General features: G+C 46.2%; 1 protein-coding gene across 2 annotated transcripts; it reads right to left on the bottom strand.

Annotated features, from left to right (window-relative positions):
• Positions 1-2,581: 2,581 nt before the first annotated feature.
• Pithd1 (PITH domain containing 1) lies at positions 2,582-12,546 on the bottom strand. 2 transcript variants are annotated; one of them, XM_051173609.1, is made up of 6 exons: positions 12,240-12,543; positions 11,753-11,796; positions 11,328-11,405; positions 5,572-5,676; positions 4,509-4,617; positions 2,582-3,491 (listed from the first exon to the last, which is right to left on the bottom strand). In XM_051173609.1, exons 1-6 carry the CDS (start codon positions 12,435-12,437, stop codon positions 3,390-3,392), a joined length of 636 nt encoding a protein of 211 aa, XP_051029566.1. In that variant the 5' UTR covers positions 12,438-12,543; the 3' UTR covers positions 2,582-3,389. The 2 variants fall into 2 exon arrangements, with proteins under 2 accessions (XP_051029566.1, XP_051029567.1); XM_051173610.1 differs by lacking the exon at positions 11,328-11,405 and having other exon boundaries at positions 12,240-12,546.
• Between the last annotated feature and the right edge of the window lie 249 nt (positions 12,547-12,795).

Genomic DNA, 12,795 nt, shown 5'->3' on the forward strand with positions numbered 1-12,795 from the left:
GGAAGTAGCCCGGCCAGCGGTACGGAACCCGGAAGCGGGTCCAGGTTTCCCGGCTAGGAGCTGCCATGTTGTCCACAGTGGGACCACTCCCGTGATGAGACGCTGCCACCTGCAGCGTCTGGACATGCCATGGGATTTCCAGATGCCCTGCCAGCCAAGCCCACCTGGTCGACCTGCGTCCTGGAGGAGAGGCGTTCCATCACAGTATTCTTTAGCATAAAGTTGGCCGTCTTCCCATCGCCATAGGGCAGGGCACATTTCCAGGTGTGGTCTTGGTTATTAACCACTGTTAGATTTCAATAAGATACTTTTACTGTTTATGTCCCCAGCGCACAGTATTGCATACACATATAGTATAATGGTTACTCTAGTGGAACACTTTAATATCCCAGAGATTGGCTTCCCTCACAAAACTTGTGATTGCTTTTAACTAACACTTCATGTACTTTAGATCTTTCTCCTTGCTCACCTTTCTTCTCCATCCTCCATACTGGTTTTTAAACCCTATTTGAGTTTCACAGGATCATGGATGCAGCCATACACCCTGACCTGAAAAGACCTGAGATCACATAGCCCTCCATGCTTATCTTTAAAGATGAGGAAACTAAGCCTTGGGAAAAGGAAGTAAATAAGTAGCAACCTCAAGATTACACTGTAATCTGCCTTTCCTGACCGGCTTTCTCAGCTATAAAATGATAATAACCACCTGCTATTTCATAACTTTGCTGTTAAGCTCCAATGAGGCCATGTAAACTTGCTTTGGACACTGTAAAATCAGTGTGAGGCCTTAATCACTTGAAGAAGGACCCTGGGAAAGCACGTAGGCTGTATCAGGGTACTGAGCACCGGCAGTGTTGGCTTGACACTGTCCTTGTCCGTGATGCCTTGCAGGTTGCACAAAACGCCACCAACTGAGAGCTGAGAACAAAAGGGCTCCATTTGATCACCACTGAGTCACACTGGTGAAGTGGGAATTGGGCTTGGAGTCCAGGCCGAGAGATAAGCTGAACCGAAGGACTGAATCTCAGAGAGCCAGTAGGGATCTGAAAACAGGAAATGAGTCACAGGGGTCCCTCAGCAACTGAGGACTCATTCTCCCAGTTTAACCTACACTAGTTTTTCTGTGAACCCAAAGCAATACAAGCTTGGAAGCTCAACAAAGCACTTCCCTTCAGGCCAAGAAACAGCTTGTTCTTGAATTTAAGTCAACAGGTCATGGAGATGCAACTTGGAATACAAGGATTGAGGGGCCACACAGCAAGCCAAAGACCTGGAAGTGGATGTCACAAATGTGGATAAAAGTAGAAGGAAACAGCAGGATGGTGGCGGCACAGGCTTGTAATCCCAGCACTCAGGAGGCAAGTGGATCTCTGTGAATTCAAGGCCAGCCTGGTCTACAGAGCAAGTTCCAGGACAGCCAGGAGCACACAGAGAAACCCTGTCTCAAAACATCCCCCCCACCCAAAAAAAAAAAAAAAAGAAAAAGAAAACATTACAATACAGCTGCCCTCCTGCCTGCAGGTTTGTGGGTGAAATGCAGCTCCTCCTGTAGATTCATCATGAGCCATGTGGCACTTTGCCAAGTGATGCTTCAAACCTAAAGGTCTAGTTCCAGGAGCTATGAGTGAGCAGATATTCATGGAACAAATGGGCTAGTGTTTTGAGGGTTGGATGGTGTATATGATGTACATACTGGCTTTGTTCACATGTCAGAAAACACATTCAGTCATCAGTTCTCAGAACTTGCTATGTAAACCAGACAGGCCTTAAACTCAAAGATGTGCCTACCTCTGTTTCCCAAGGACTGGAACTAAAGGCTTGGGCCACCATACCCAGCAAACCTTATGTTTGAGGCAGTCTGTTTTGCTATTGTATACTCCAGTCAAGCTGGCCTGAGTACTTCCTGAGAATCTGTCATTTCTGCCTATTTCACTGGAATTACAGAGCTATGCATTGGCTCTGGCTTTTCATATGGGTTCTGGGGATCCCAACTAAGATTATCAGACTTGAGTAGCAAGCACTCTTACCACTGAGCCATCAGCATGGCTGTTTTGAGGTTTTTAACTTTACATCCCCTTAATCGAAAAATTTTAAATATTAAGTCTTTATCTTGGTGCTAGGAACCAAACCCATGGCTCTGCATATGCTAGGCAGGTACTCTACCACTGAACTACACCCTCACCCAATGTCCCACACAAAGCAGGCTGTGGCGGAGTAATAGCCTTCGTGTACTGAGAGAACTATGTTTGCATTCTGGTTTACTTCAGAACTTTGGTTCCCAAAAAGGCTTTCAGTGGCAAGAACTGCATATTCTCCTTGACTAGGATGGGCCACCCTGGAATTCTCCAAGACCAGATTCAGCACTCATTCCCTTACCAACTCTTACTCAATGAAAACAAAAGGGGGTCCCAATGATTTGTGGCACTTGTATTCTCATCAGGTACTAACTGTTGTCACTAGTCATGTCCTCACTTTGTTCGACACCTCCAGACTCTCCTGTGTTTAAAATGATTTTATGTGTATGAGTGTTTTATCCACTTATAAGCTACACAGTACCAGGAGCACAGAAGAAAAGATGAACTTAAGTCTGACAAGAATTTATTAGGAAGCTCATTAGTCACAGTGAATAAAAGCCATGAACAGAAGAACCATGGTCTCCAGATTCCAGCACTGAGTTTACAACACAAGTTTGAAGCAAGTAAACACCAAGGAGGTCCCGGGGGTAATCTCTAGTAAATCCCAATTTTACCCCAACCAGGTCCCTGACACAGAAAAACAACTCCATGTTCTCCCACCTGCTTGGCTAGACAGTGAGAAGAGACCTCCCCCAAGCAGTCATTTACCAGGAGACTCCTTCCTTTCCAACCACCTTCACGGGACACTTGTGTGTGACATATGACACCAGCTGGGCACCCTGACACAAATGCTGAGCAATGACAGGGAGGAGGAGCAAGCAGGGACATGTGTTTCTAGTTGAAGATCTTCCTGATAGCTAACACAAACACAAAACTCGGGTTTCAGGAGGATTCCTGCAGCCGAGGAAGCTTCCCTTTTTAAAAAAGGACAAATCACACAAAAAACCTGCCACAAGCAACAAGACACTTGGGATCCCATGGCCACACTGACTGGAAAAGCAAATGTTATTCATGACTTCCAGATGCCACTCAGCCTAAGCCCATTTCTGCAGTGCCTTAGAGAACAACTGTCCCTTGGCACCTACACCGCTCCTGGTGGTGAGGCAGTTTCCACAGGCCAGGTTCCTGCAGCAACCCCAAGACAGAGCCTGGCCGAGGCTGCAGCAGGCAACTCTTGCTGGAGCCTCCTCAGTCCTTCCCAGCAGGTGGTTGTACATCTTCACTCACAGTGCATCTGAGGGAGCCGGGCAGCCCTTAAGAAATGAAGTGTGTCTGTGGGGTGACCTGATGCACCCGGTGGTCTGCTGGGTTAGCTGATGCTTCATAATTGCAGATGGTCACCTCATGCCGACGAAGCTACAAGCAAAGGTAAAGGTGAGGTCAGTGGCCACTGAGGAATCCTCCTTTCCAAGAGCACAAACTATAAATACAGCAATGCTCAGTCAGGCTCCCTGCCACATGTCCTCTCTGAAACTCCCTGTGCTGACACTTTAATAGTGAGAAGCCACCAAAGACCACGATCTACTACCAAGGATTCTCAGCAGCCAAGAAAATCCAGGTGAGAACAGGAACTTGTTTAAGGAACTTATCTCTGATGCCCAGAACAAGAAACTGTCACAAAGTGTGACGGGTACAACCCATGGCCTCCTGTATGCTAAGCTGTCACTGAGCTACACCCACACCCTGTATCAAAATACTCATGCACTGACAGAAATTCCCTTAATAGCTGGGCATTGGTGGCCCACACCTTTAATACCAGCACTCAGGAGGCAGAGGCAGGTGGATCTCTGTGAGTTTGAGGCCAGCCTGGTCTACAGAGCGAGTTCTAGGACAGGCTCCAAAGCAATACAGAAAAATCCTGTCTTGAAAAACCAAAAAAGAAAAAAAGGAAAAAGGAAAAAGAAATTCCCTTAATACCTATATGGGGCCAGCAAGTGCCTAAGTTCTACACTTGAAACCAGTATGGTGGAAGGGGATAAATGACTCCCACAAGTTGTCCTGTGAGCTACACATACTACAGCACACACATACCTATATCCATATAATCAGAAAACAAAATATATCAATTAGAAAAATAAAAAAAAAAACTTGCATCTATCCAATGACAAAAATTATTATGATGAAATCAAGAAAAATTAAGAAGCCAGGCACTCAAGAGGCAGAGGCAGATGGATCTCCGTGAGACCCAGGCAAGTCTGGTCTACATAATAAGTTCTAGGCCAGCTAGGGCTATATAGTGAGAGCCTGTCTCAAAACAGCAAACAAAAAAGAAAGAAAAACTATAAACAGATGGAACAACCAACACCTCACTTGATCTTTTCTTTAGAGCTCCTGCCCCATGGGGCGCAGACACACATTTATTAATCCTCTTACCTCAGTCCACTCTCCTCTCAGGCCAATATAGAAGATCTTCGTGGTATCTGCTCCAAAGTTTTTTGAAATATGAATAGAGAGATGATAGACATTTGAAAACCTGGAAATTCTAGAGGATAGAAAAGGAAGAGGGAGAGAAGACACAGTTTACCACGTGGTATGCATCGCCCCATCAGGGAAGACAACAATTCAGCCCCAACTTGCAGGCAAGTATCAGAGGACTCCTGGTCCTTCACTCTAGTTTCCTTCAAGCAGCAATTCATGCTGTGAACACTTACTTTCCAGATCTTGTCTAAGGCAAGAAGGACAGAAAAATGAATAAAAACACACCAGGCATAGTGGCATATGCCATCACCATACCCAGAAGGCAGAGGCAGGAGTATTACCTGTTTAAAATCAGTCTGGTCTGCAAGTTAATTCTAGCCCAGCCAGGGATCCAGGGATATATGGCAAGACTGTCTCACAAAAAGAAAGAAAGAAAGAAAGAAAGAAAGAAAGAAAGAAAGAAAGAAAGAAAGAAAAGAAGGAAGGAAGGAAGAAAGAAAGGAAAGAAAAGAAAAAGAAAGGACCAAATAAGGTTCTAAGCCATGTTTATCATGTTAACTTCATCCTCAGAAGGAGAGCATCAAAGAAGAGACCAGGTGAGCACAGGTAACAGTCTGCCATAAGCCCATTTTTGCAGAGGAATTCTGCAAACACTTTTGCTAAGCGATACTAGCTACTCAGCTGGAACTGCCCAGCACTTCCAAGTTAACAAGTCTGTGATCTGCCCTGAACTGTGCCAAAAGCTGGCCATGCCAAGGACCAAGCTTCCTCCGCTGTAACTCTATTCCAGTGCTCGGAGAGCAGGATACTGGCCAAAGAAAGGGAAGCTCACAGGCAGCAAATTCACTGCGAGCAAAGCAGAAGCCATGGGCAGGCCAGGGCAAGGCAGCAGGTACTCTGGAAAGAGAGACACACAGGAGGACTGAGTTCAAGGCCAGTGTGAGCTTTATATCAAGACCCTTCTCCAAAATGAAAGGAAGAAAAGACACAGAGAGTGGAGGACAGGTCCCATGCTTACTTTGTAGCATACTCTAATTCTCCTGTAATATCTCGGTTCAGACTGAAGGTCTGATCAGGTTCCCTTTCTGTGTCATCAAAGGACATCTGTGGGATGTTCTTGTACCTGAGGTGGGGAAAGGGGAGAAAAGTAAAGGAATATGCATTAATATGTGTTTTATAACTCTCTACGGACTGCTCAACTAGCCTCAGTTCCATCAGAAGGAGATCAAAAGTTAGGTTCAAAGTGGCACTTTGCTGGCATTTACATACAAACATCCCTAGGCCAACAACAAAGCTGATAGGGGCAGTGCAAGCCTGCAGCCCTGGCTACCAGAAGACAAAAGCAAGAGGACTACTTGAGCAAAGTTCATCTGGGGCCACTGAGGCAAATAGCAAGACCCCACCTTGAAAGGAAGAAGAGAAAGGAAAGGAGGGAGGGAAAGAAATGAAAACAGCCAGGAACCACAGCACAATCTAGTGGCATCTTCAAGAGATTCGAGATCCCAAGAAGCTATGCAGACAGCGCTCAGCTGGGTCACATGCAGGGATGCATGACAAACAGTCAATTCAGCACATTCAGCCCACACTGAAATGTGAAGTAAAACAGCTTACTCATGGGAAAATGCACGCTTCAGCAAAAACATTAAACACAGTTAAGAGATAAGATCAGGTGGCTCAACACTCAAGTGGATTTCATGTCCAAAAATCACCCGAACACCATATTATATTTCTTTTCTTTTTTTGAGACAGTGTCTCCCTGTTATATAGCCCTGGCTGTCCTGGAACTTGCTAGGTAGATAGGCTAGTTCTTAACTCACAGAGATCCGCCTGTCTTTGCCTCCCAGGTGCTAAGATTTAAAAGCCACCATACCAAGCAATATTTCTTAAAATACAATTGGGGGTTTCTACTTCAAAAAAGAGTATACAAAAGATCACAGACTTATAAAAGGCCTTGGAAAGTTAAACTGACAGTAAAGAAAATATTTAAAAACAAAAACACCTAACAAATTCTGAAGCACTCAGCTGAACGTCCCTCCAGGTATTATATTAACACACCCACAAAGGAGGGGCTATAATTTCACTGTAGCAGAATGTGTGTCATTTCAGAAGCAAGTGTTTGCTTCAAAGTGTTTCCAAGAATAATCCACAGCAGGATAATAACAGTGCGTATTCACGAGCAGCATCATGAGGCAGCGTAGCACTGTAGTTAAAAGTCCACGTTCCAACCTACAAAAGGACAAAAGTATGTGCAAGCTACTCCAAAAGGGGTAGATAATGTCCAAAACACACACAGAACTCAACTCAACCACAGAAGAGCAGCTAATCTGATTAAAGAACAAAGGAACTGAAAAGACATTTCTCAAAAGATACACAAGCTGACTGCAATGGCACACGCTTCCAGCACTTGGGAGGCAGAACCAGGAAGATCCTGAGTTTGAGATCAGTCTGGGTTATGTAGTAAGATTCTGTCTCAAAACCCCAAAATGAAACTATTCAAGAAGCCACAAGAATATGAAAAAATATTCAGAGTCACTAACCAAGGAAATGTAAATCTAAACCATGGGCTATCTATCATCTTACCCTCACAGTGGCTACTACCAAAAAGACAAGAAATAAATACTGGCAAGGAAGCAGAGAAAGGGGCAGACACTGTATACAGGGATGTAAACTAGGGGTGTGATTATGAAAAATTCTTTTTTCAATGATTTATTTTTATGTGCATTGGTGTTTTGCCTGTATGTATTTCTGTGGGAGGACAGATTCCCTGCAGCTGGAGTTATAGATGGTTGTGAGCTGCCATGTGGGTGCTGGGAATTGAACACAGGTCCTCTGGAAAAGCAGCCAGTGCTCTTAACCACTGACTCATCTCTCCAACCCCAACTATAGAAAATTCTTAAAAACAAAACAAAAAAAACCCCCCAGGAAATAGAAATGCCATACAATTTAACAATTCTCTTACTGAGAAAATACCCAAAGGCAAGAGTGAGAGACACCTGCACCCTACTGCCACCTGCTGTCTATTATGGCACTCTTCACAATGGCCAAGACAAAGACAACCTCAGTCCCATCAACAGATGAATGAATAGAGAAAATATGATGTAGGCACACTATGGGATGCTATTCAGTTATAAAAAGAATATCTGTCATTTGATGCAATGTAGACAAGCTTAGAGGTTAGGTGAAATAAGCTAAGCACAGAATGACAAGCACAGAATGAAGCAAGACAGGCTGACCTCATGGAAACAAGAGTAAAGTAATTACCGGAGCCTGAGAGGGGGTGTGAGCACAAAGAATGGTCTACTAGTACAGCATGCAGCCAGGTAGAAGTAATACCTCCCAGTATCCTATAGTACAGTAGGACAAACATGGTTAACAAGGGATTACCAGGCATAGCCACCCAATGCCAGCATGTGGAAGGCTGACACAGGAAGATTGCCATGAGCTTGAATAAGATCCTGGTATGGTAGTACACACCTGGAAATCAGAAACAGGAGGATCAGGAGTTTAAGGTCAGCCTCAGCTACATAGTGAGTTAGAGGCCAGTTTGTACTATGTGAGGCCTCCTCTCAAAAAACAAAACAATGAGCCAGGCATTGGTGGCGCATGCCTTTAATCTCAGCACTAGGGAGGCAGAGGCAGGCGGATCTCTGTGAGTTCTAAGCCAGCCTGCTATACAGAGTGAGTGCCAGGACAGTCAGGGTTATGTAGAAAGACCATGACTCAGAAAAGTAAATAAATAAAAATCCATGGGGCTAGAGATTAAGAGCAGTTTGGTTCCCAGCACCCATATGATGGCTCACAACCCCCTGTAACTCCAGTTCCAAAGGATCCAGGACACTCTTCTGACCTCTACAGGCAAGTACACAAATGTGGTGCACATGTGTATTTACATACTCAGGCATACATATACACAAAGCATAACAATGAACAGTGTGAAAATTACCTCACTTTGCTCACAGACCACACACTCTTAACCAGAGAGCTACAGTGAGATACCTGCTTGACTGAAGCCAGTAACCAAAGTACCAGATCAAACAGCCAGTTTTCTTAAAATGATTCAACACAGAGATAAACTTTTAAAGATTTGTTTTATTAATGTGTGAATCTGTGTGAGTGAATGCCACACAGATATGTGTACCCAAGGAGGCCAGAAGAGTGTCTGATGATTGTGAGCCATCCAACGTAGTTACTGGGAATGGAACTCTAGGCCTCCCCAAGTGTGGTAGGGACTGCACTTGGGACCTCACACATGCTTAGTCCTCTATCACTGAGCTACAACCTTACTCCCAAATTAAATTTTTTTATTATCTTAAAACTTTTGAAAATGCTTGTTTTCTTGTAAGGGGTGTCACATGGTAGCATAAACTGGCCAGGAGCTCACTATAGCTCCAACTGCCCTCAAATTCTCAGCAATCCTATCTTAGCCTTCCAAGTGCTAGGGTTATAGGCACGCCATGCTATGCCTAGCTGAAATTTTTCCTTAACATTTATTTTCTTTATTACTTATTTTATATCCCTACTGTAGTCTCCCCTCCCTTATCCCTTCCCACTCCTCCCCCCCACCCCTCCTCTATATTCAATCAGAAAGGGGCAAGCTTGCTGTCCCATGGCATCAGCAAAGCATGGAATATCAAGTACATGAATGCACACACACACACACACACCGCCATTCAGGCTGGAGAAGGCAATCCAGCACGAGGAAGGTTTATTTACCATTCATATATGTGTGTGTGTGTGTGTGTGTGTGTGTGTGTGTGTGTGTGTGTGTGTGTGGTGTGTGTGTGCCTATAAGAGTTTATGTGTACATATCACATGCATACAGGTGGCCAGGGACACCCAAGGAGGGAGTTGGATTCCTGAAACTGGAGTTACAGGCAGCTGTGAGTCACCTGATGTAAATCTGGAAATCAAATCCTGGTCCTTTGTAAGAACATTTAAGTGCTCTTAACCACTGAGCCATCTCTCTGTGATCATTCCTTTTTATTATTTCACATATGAGGCCTTGTGTGTATGTCTGTGCACCTCATTTGTGCATCTGGTATCCTCAGAAGACAGAAGAGGGTGTGAGATCCCGGGAAAAGAAGTTAAGAAATGGCTGTGAGCCACCATGTGGGTGCTGGGAATTGAACATGAGTCTCGGAAAACTAGCCATTATACTTAACCACGAAGCCATCTCTCCACCCTTTTAATGTGTGTGTGCCTATGTAGCAGTTAAGAGGGCAACCTTGGGGTGTGATTCTTGGGAATACCTTCAACCTTTTTTGAGACAGGGTCTTATTGGTTAGAAGCTTGGGTGTGTGTGTGTGTGTGTGTGTGTGTATGCATAGCAGTTAAGAGGACAACCTTGGGTGTGATTCTTGGGAATACCTTCAACCTTCTTTGAGACAGGGTTTTATAGGCTAGAAGCTCACCAATTAGGTGAGGCTGGCTGGCCAATGAGCCCCAGGGATCCCCTGGTCTCTCAGCACTGGGAGTACAAGCACATCCTATTCTTGTGATTGCTAGGCAAGCAGTTTGCTGATTGAGGTATGTTCCTAGCCCTGTCTTGAAATTTTTCTATGTCTCCACAGCATGACAAAACACATTCCTCTTCATTCAAGAAGGCAACACCATAAAAAACAAACAAACAAACAAAGCTCTCCAGAAGAGAGGGCAACAACAGATCTGATGTTGCAAAAGCTACATTGAATTTTGCTATGAGGCCAGATGCGGATGGAGCCGACTTCATGTCAGCACAACAGTGTAAAGATGGTTACTGTATGCAACAACTCCAACAGTCATAAAGAAGAACATTCAGGAATCTGCAGCTAGGTTATTAAGGAAACTGCAAAGTCATCAATAACTGGCATTTGTTTTACACTGAATGAATGAATGTTGCCACAATCAGCACTTGGAAAAGAGATAAACAGCTGCCTCTAAGGATACTTAATCTAAGATAGCCACTGGGCTGGGGATGAACCTCAGTGGTAGAGCAAGTACCAAGCACTCACAAGGCCCAGTAGTCCATCACCAAACCACAAAACACACAAGAGTCAGTTGGGCAGGGTGGCCCTCAGAAGGCAGAGAGAGACAGAGCTCTGTGAGTTCCTGGCCAGCCAGGGCTACACAATGAGAACCTGCATCAAAAATAAATGGTCATCTGGGCACGGGGGCACACACCTGTAATTTGGAAGATGGAGGAAGGGATATGAAGCTGAAGACCAGCCTGGACTACATGAGACCTTGTCTCAAAAATAAAGCAAAGCAAAAACAAACAAATAAAATAAAGCAAAGCAAAAACAAACAAAAAGCAAAGCTTATATTTTTATTCATATGTATTACTTAAATAATGTATTACTATATGTAATTAATTCAGGAAGCAATACATGCATTGAATTTACAATAATCCTCCTGCCTCAGCCTCCTGAGTGCTGGGATTACAAGTGTGCATTACCACACCCAGCCTGACCCACCTATTTGGGTGTGGTATACACAGGAGGTGGACATCAGGTGTCCTTCTCTGCCACTCTTCACCTGTTCCCTTGAAGCAGGTTTCTCTTTGAACTTGGAGCTAGGCTGACCACCTTCAAGCCCTAGAATCCAGCTATCCCCACCCCCCCACAGCACAGGGGCCTACACCAGTTCTCTGTTTGGGTGTCGGGATCTGAATTCTGAGTCTCATGCTCGGGCAGCAAGCATCCTTACCCACTGAGCCACCTCCCTATCCCTTGAAAAGGATGTTAGCAGAAAAAGACAAGTGGGAGTTCCAAGTGGGCCTGAGCCCTTGCTACTCACAGTCTCATCTCAGAGGGGTGTGAGTCATCGTCCTCTCCCATTATGATGATGCCTTTGAGCTTGACATTACCGGTAAATCTGCCAGAATGCAAACGAGAAGAAGGTTGTCTGCCTGGGATCGAATCCCAGCAAGCTGTGTGACCCTGAGCAAGACCCTTGCCCAATTACTTATCTGTCTCTTGTAGTCACTCCACAAGAAATTTACCTCAGTTTCTCAATTAGTAATTCAACAAAGACATCATTTCTAAACACACACACACACACACACCTATGATCCTTTCTTTCTCAAACCCACCAGAGTAATCTACCCCATTTCTGCAAACAGATGTGCACCCTTGACATAGCCAATGAATGAATGAAGCCACCTGCAGAGACAAATGGGAACAGCCTACTTCACCTGAGGCCAATACCAAGGAGATACTTACGGAATATTAAACAGAAGCTCTTCATCTGCATCACTTTCCACAAACTGGGGGTGGGTGAGGGGAGAGAAAGCAACAAATACCGGATAAGAGCCTACAATTTCAGGCATCTTGCCTCCCTGTTCTACAAACTGACGTACATGCAAACAGACCTGCACCACCACCCCAGGGTCCCAATAGCTTGAGGCTATATAATGAGTCTCAGTCAGTGTTCTAAACACCACAGACCCTCTTAAACTGGAGGGGTTCTAATGGGGGGGAGGGTTTCGGGCTGCGAATTCAAAGACCGGTGAGGACGCGTATCCTTCTGGGGAGTCTTCAAAGGAGCCTGAGCTTTAGGTTGGAAACAGGTGATGCCGTCGGGCAGCCATCCGGAGACAGCAGTCCTCTCCGCTCTTCTCCCTCACAAGCCTTGCTCCCTTGGGCTTCGGTTTCCCTGCCTGTCTACCCTCGGAGGCCCCGCGGCTCCGGGCCCGCCCAGGCCGCCCACCTTGGAGCGGTCGGTCCGCTCCTCCCACGGCTTGAAGACGCCGCGGCCGCTGCCCTCGCGGCTCTCGTTGAGGCACTGCAGCCGCTCCAGGTCGATGCGCAGGTACAGCCCGTAGGCCAGGCCGCGCTGCTCGGGCGGCTCCTCGCGTTCGGCGGCGCAGCGACAGCCGCCCCCGCCGTGGCTGTGCCCGTGCGACATGGCGACGCCGCCCGCTCGCCCGCCCGCCTGCGACTCCCGGGAGCCGCCGCTCTACCGGCGCTTGCTCCGCTCCGCGCCCGCCGCCGAGCGCAGCGACTGAAGCGTCGTAAAAGGCGCCCCTGTGCGGCGCATGCGCATGGGGGCCAGAGGGCGGGGCCGGGTGAGATCGAGCTCGGACCTGCTCCAACCGAGCTTGACGCTAGCGATGGGCTTAAGCGTTACTTTTCAGGCGTGAAAACTGAAGGGCTGGAGACGCCACGGCGTCCTAGAGGACCGCGTGGCAGGGACGCGAATCCTCCTCTCTCGGGTCAAAGCGTGCGCTTTCTTCCCTAACGGCTATCTTTCTCGGGAGTGGTGG

This window comes from Phodopus roborovskii, unplaced genomic scaffold (genome assembly GCF_943737965.1).
Source record: "Phodopus roborovskii unplaced genomic scaffold, PHOROB, whole genome shotgun sequence".
Lineage (NCBI taxonomy): Eukaryota > Metazoa > Chordata > Mammalia > Rodentia > Cricetidae > Phodopus > Phodopus roborovskii.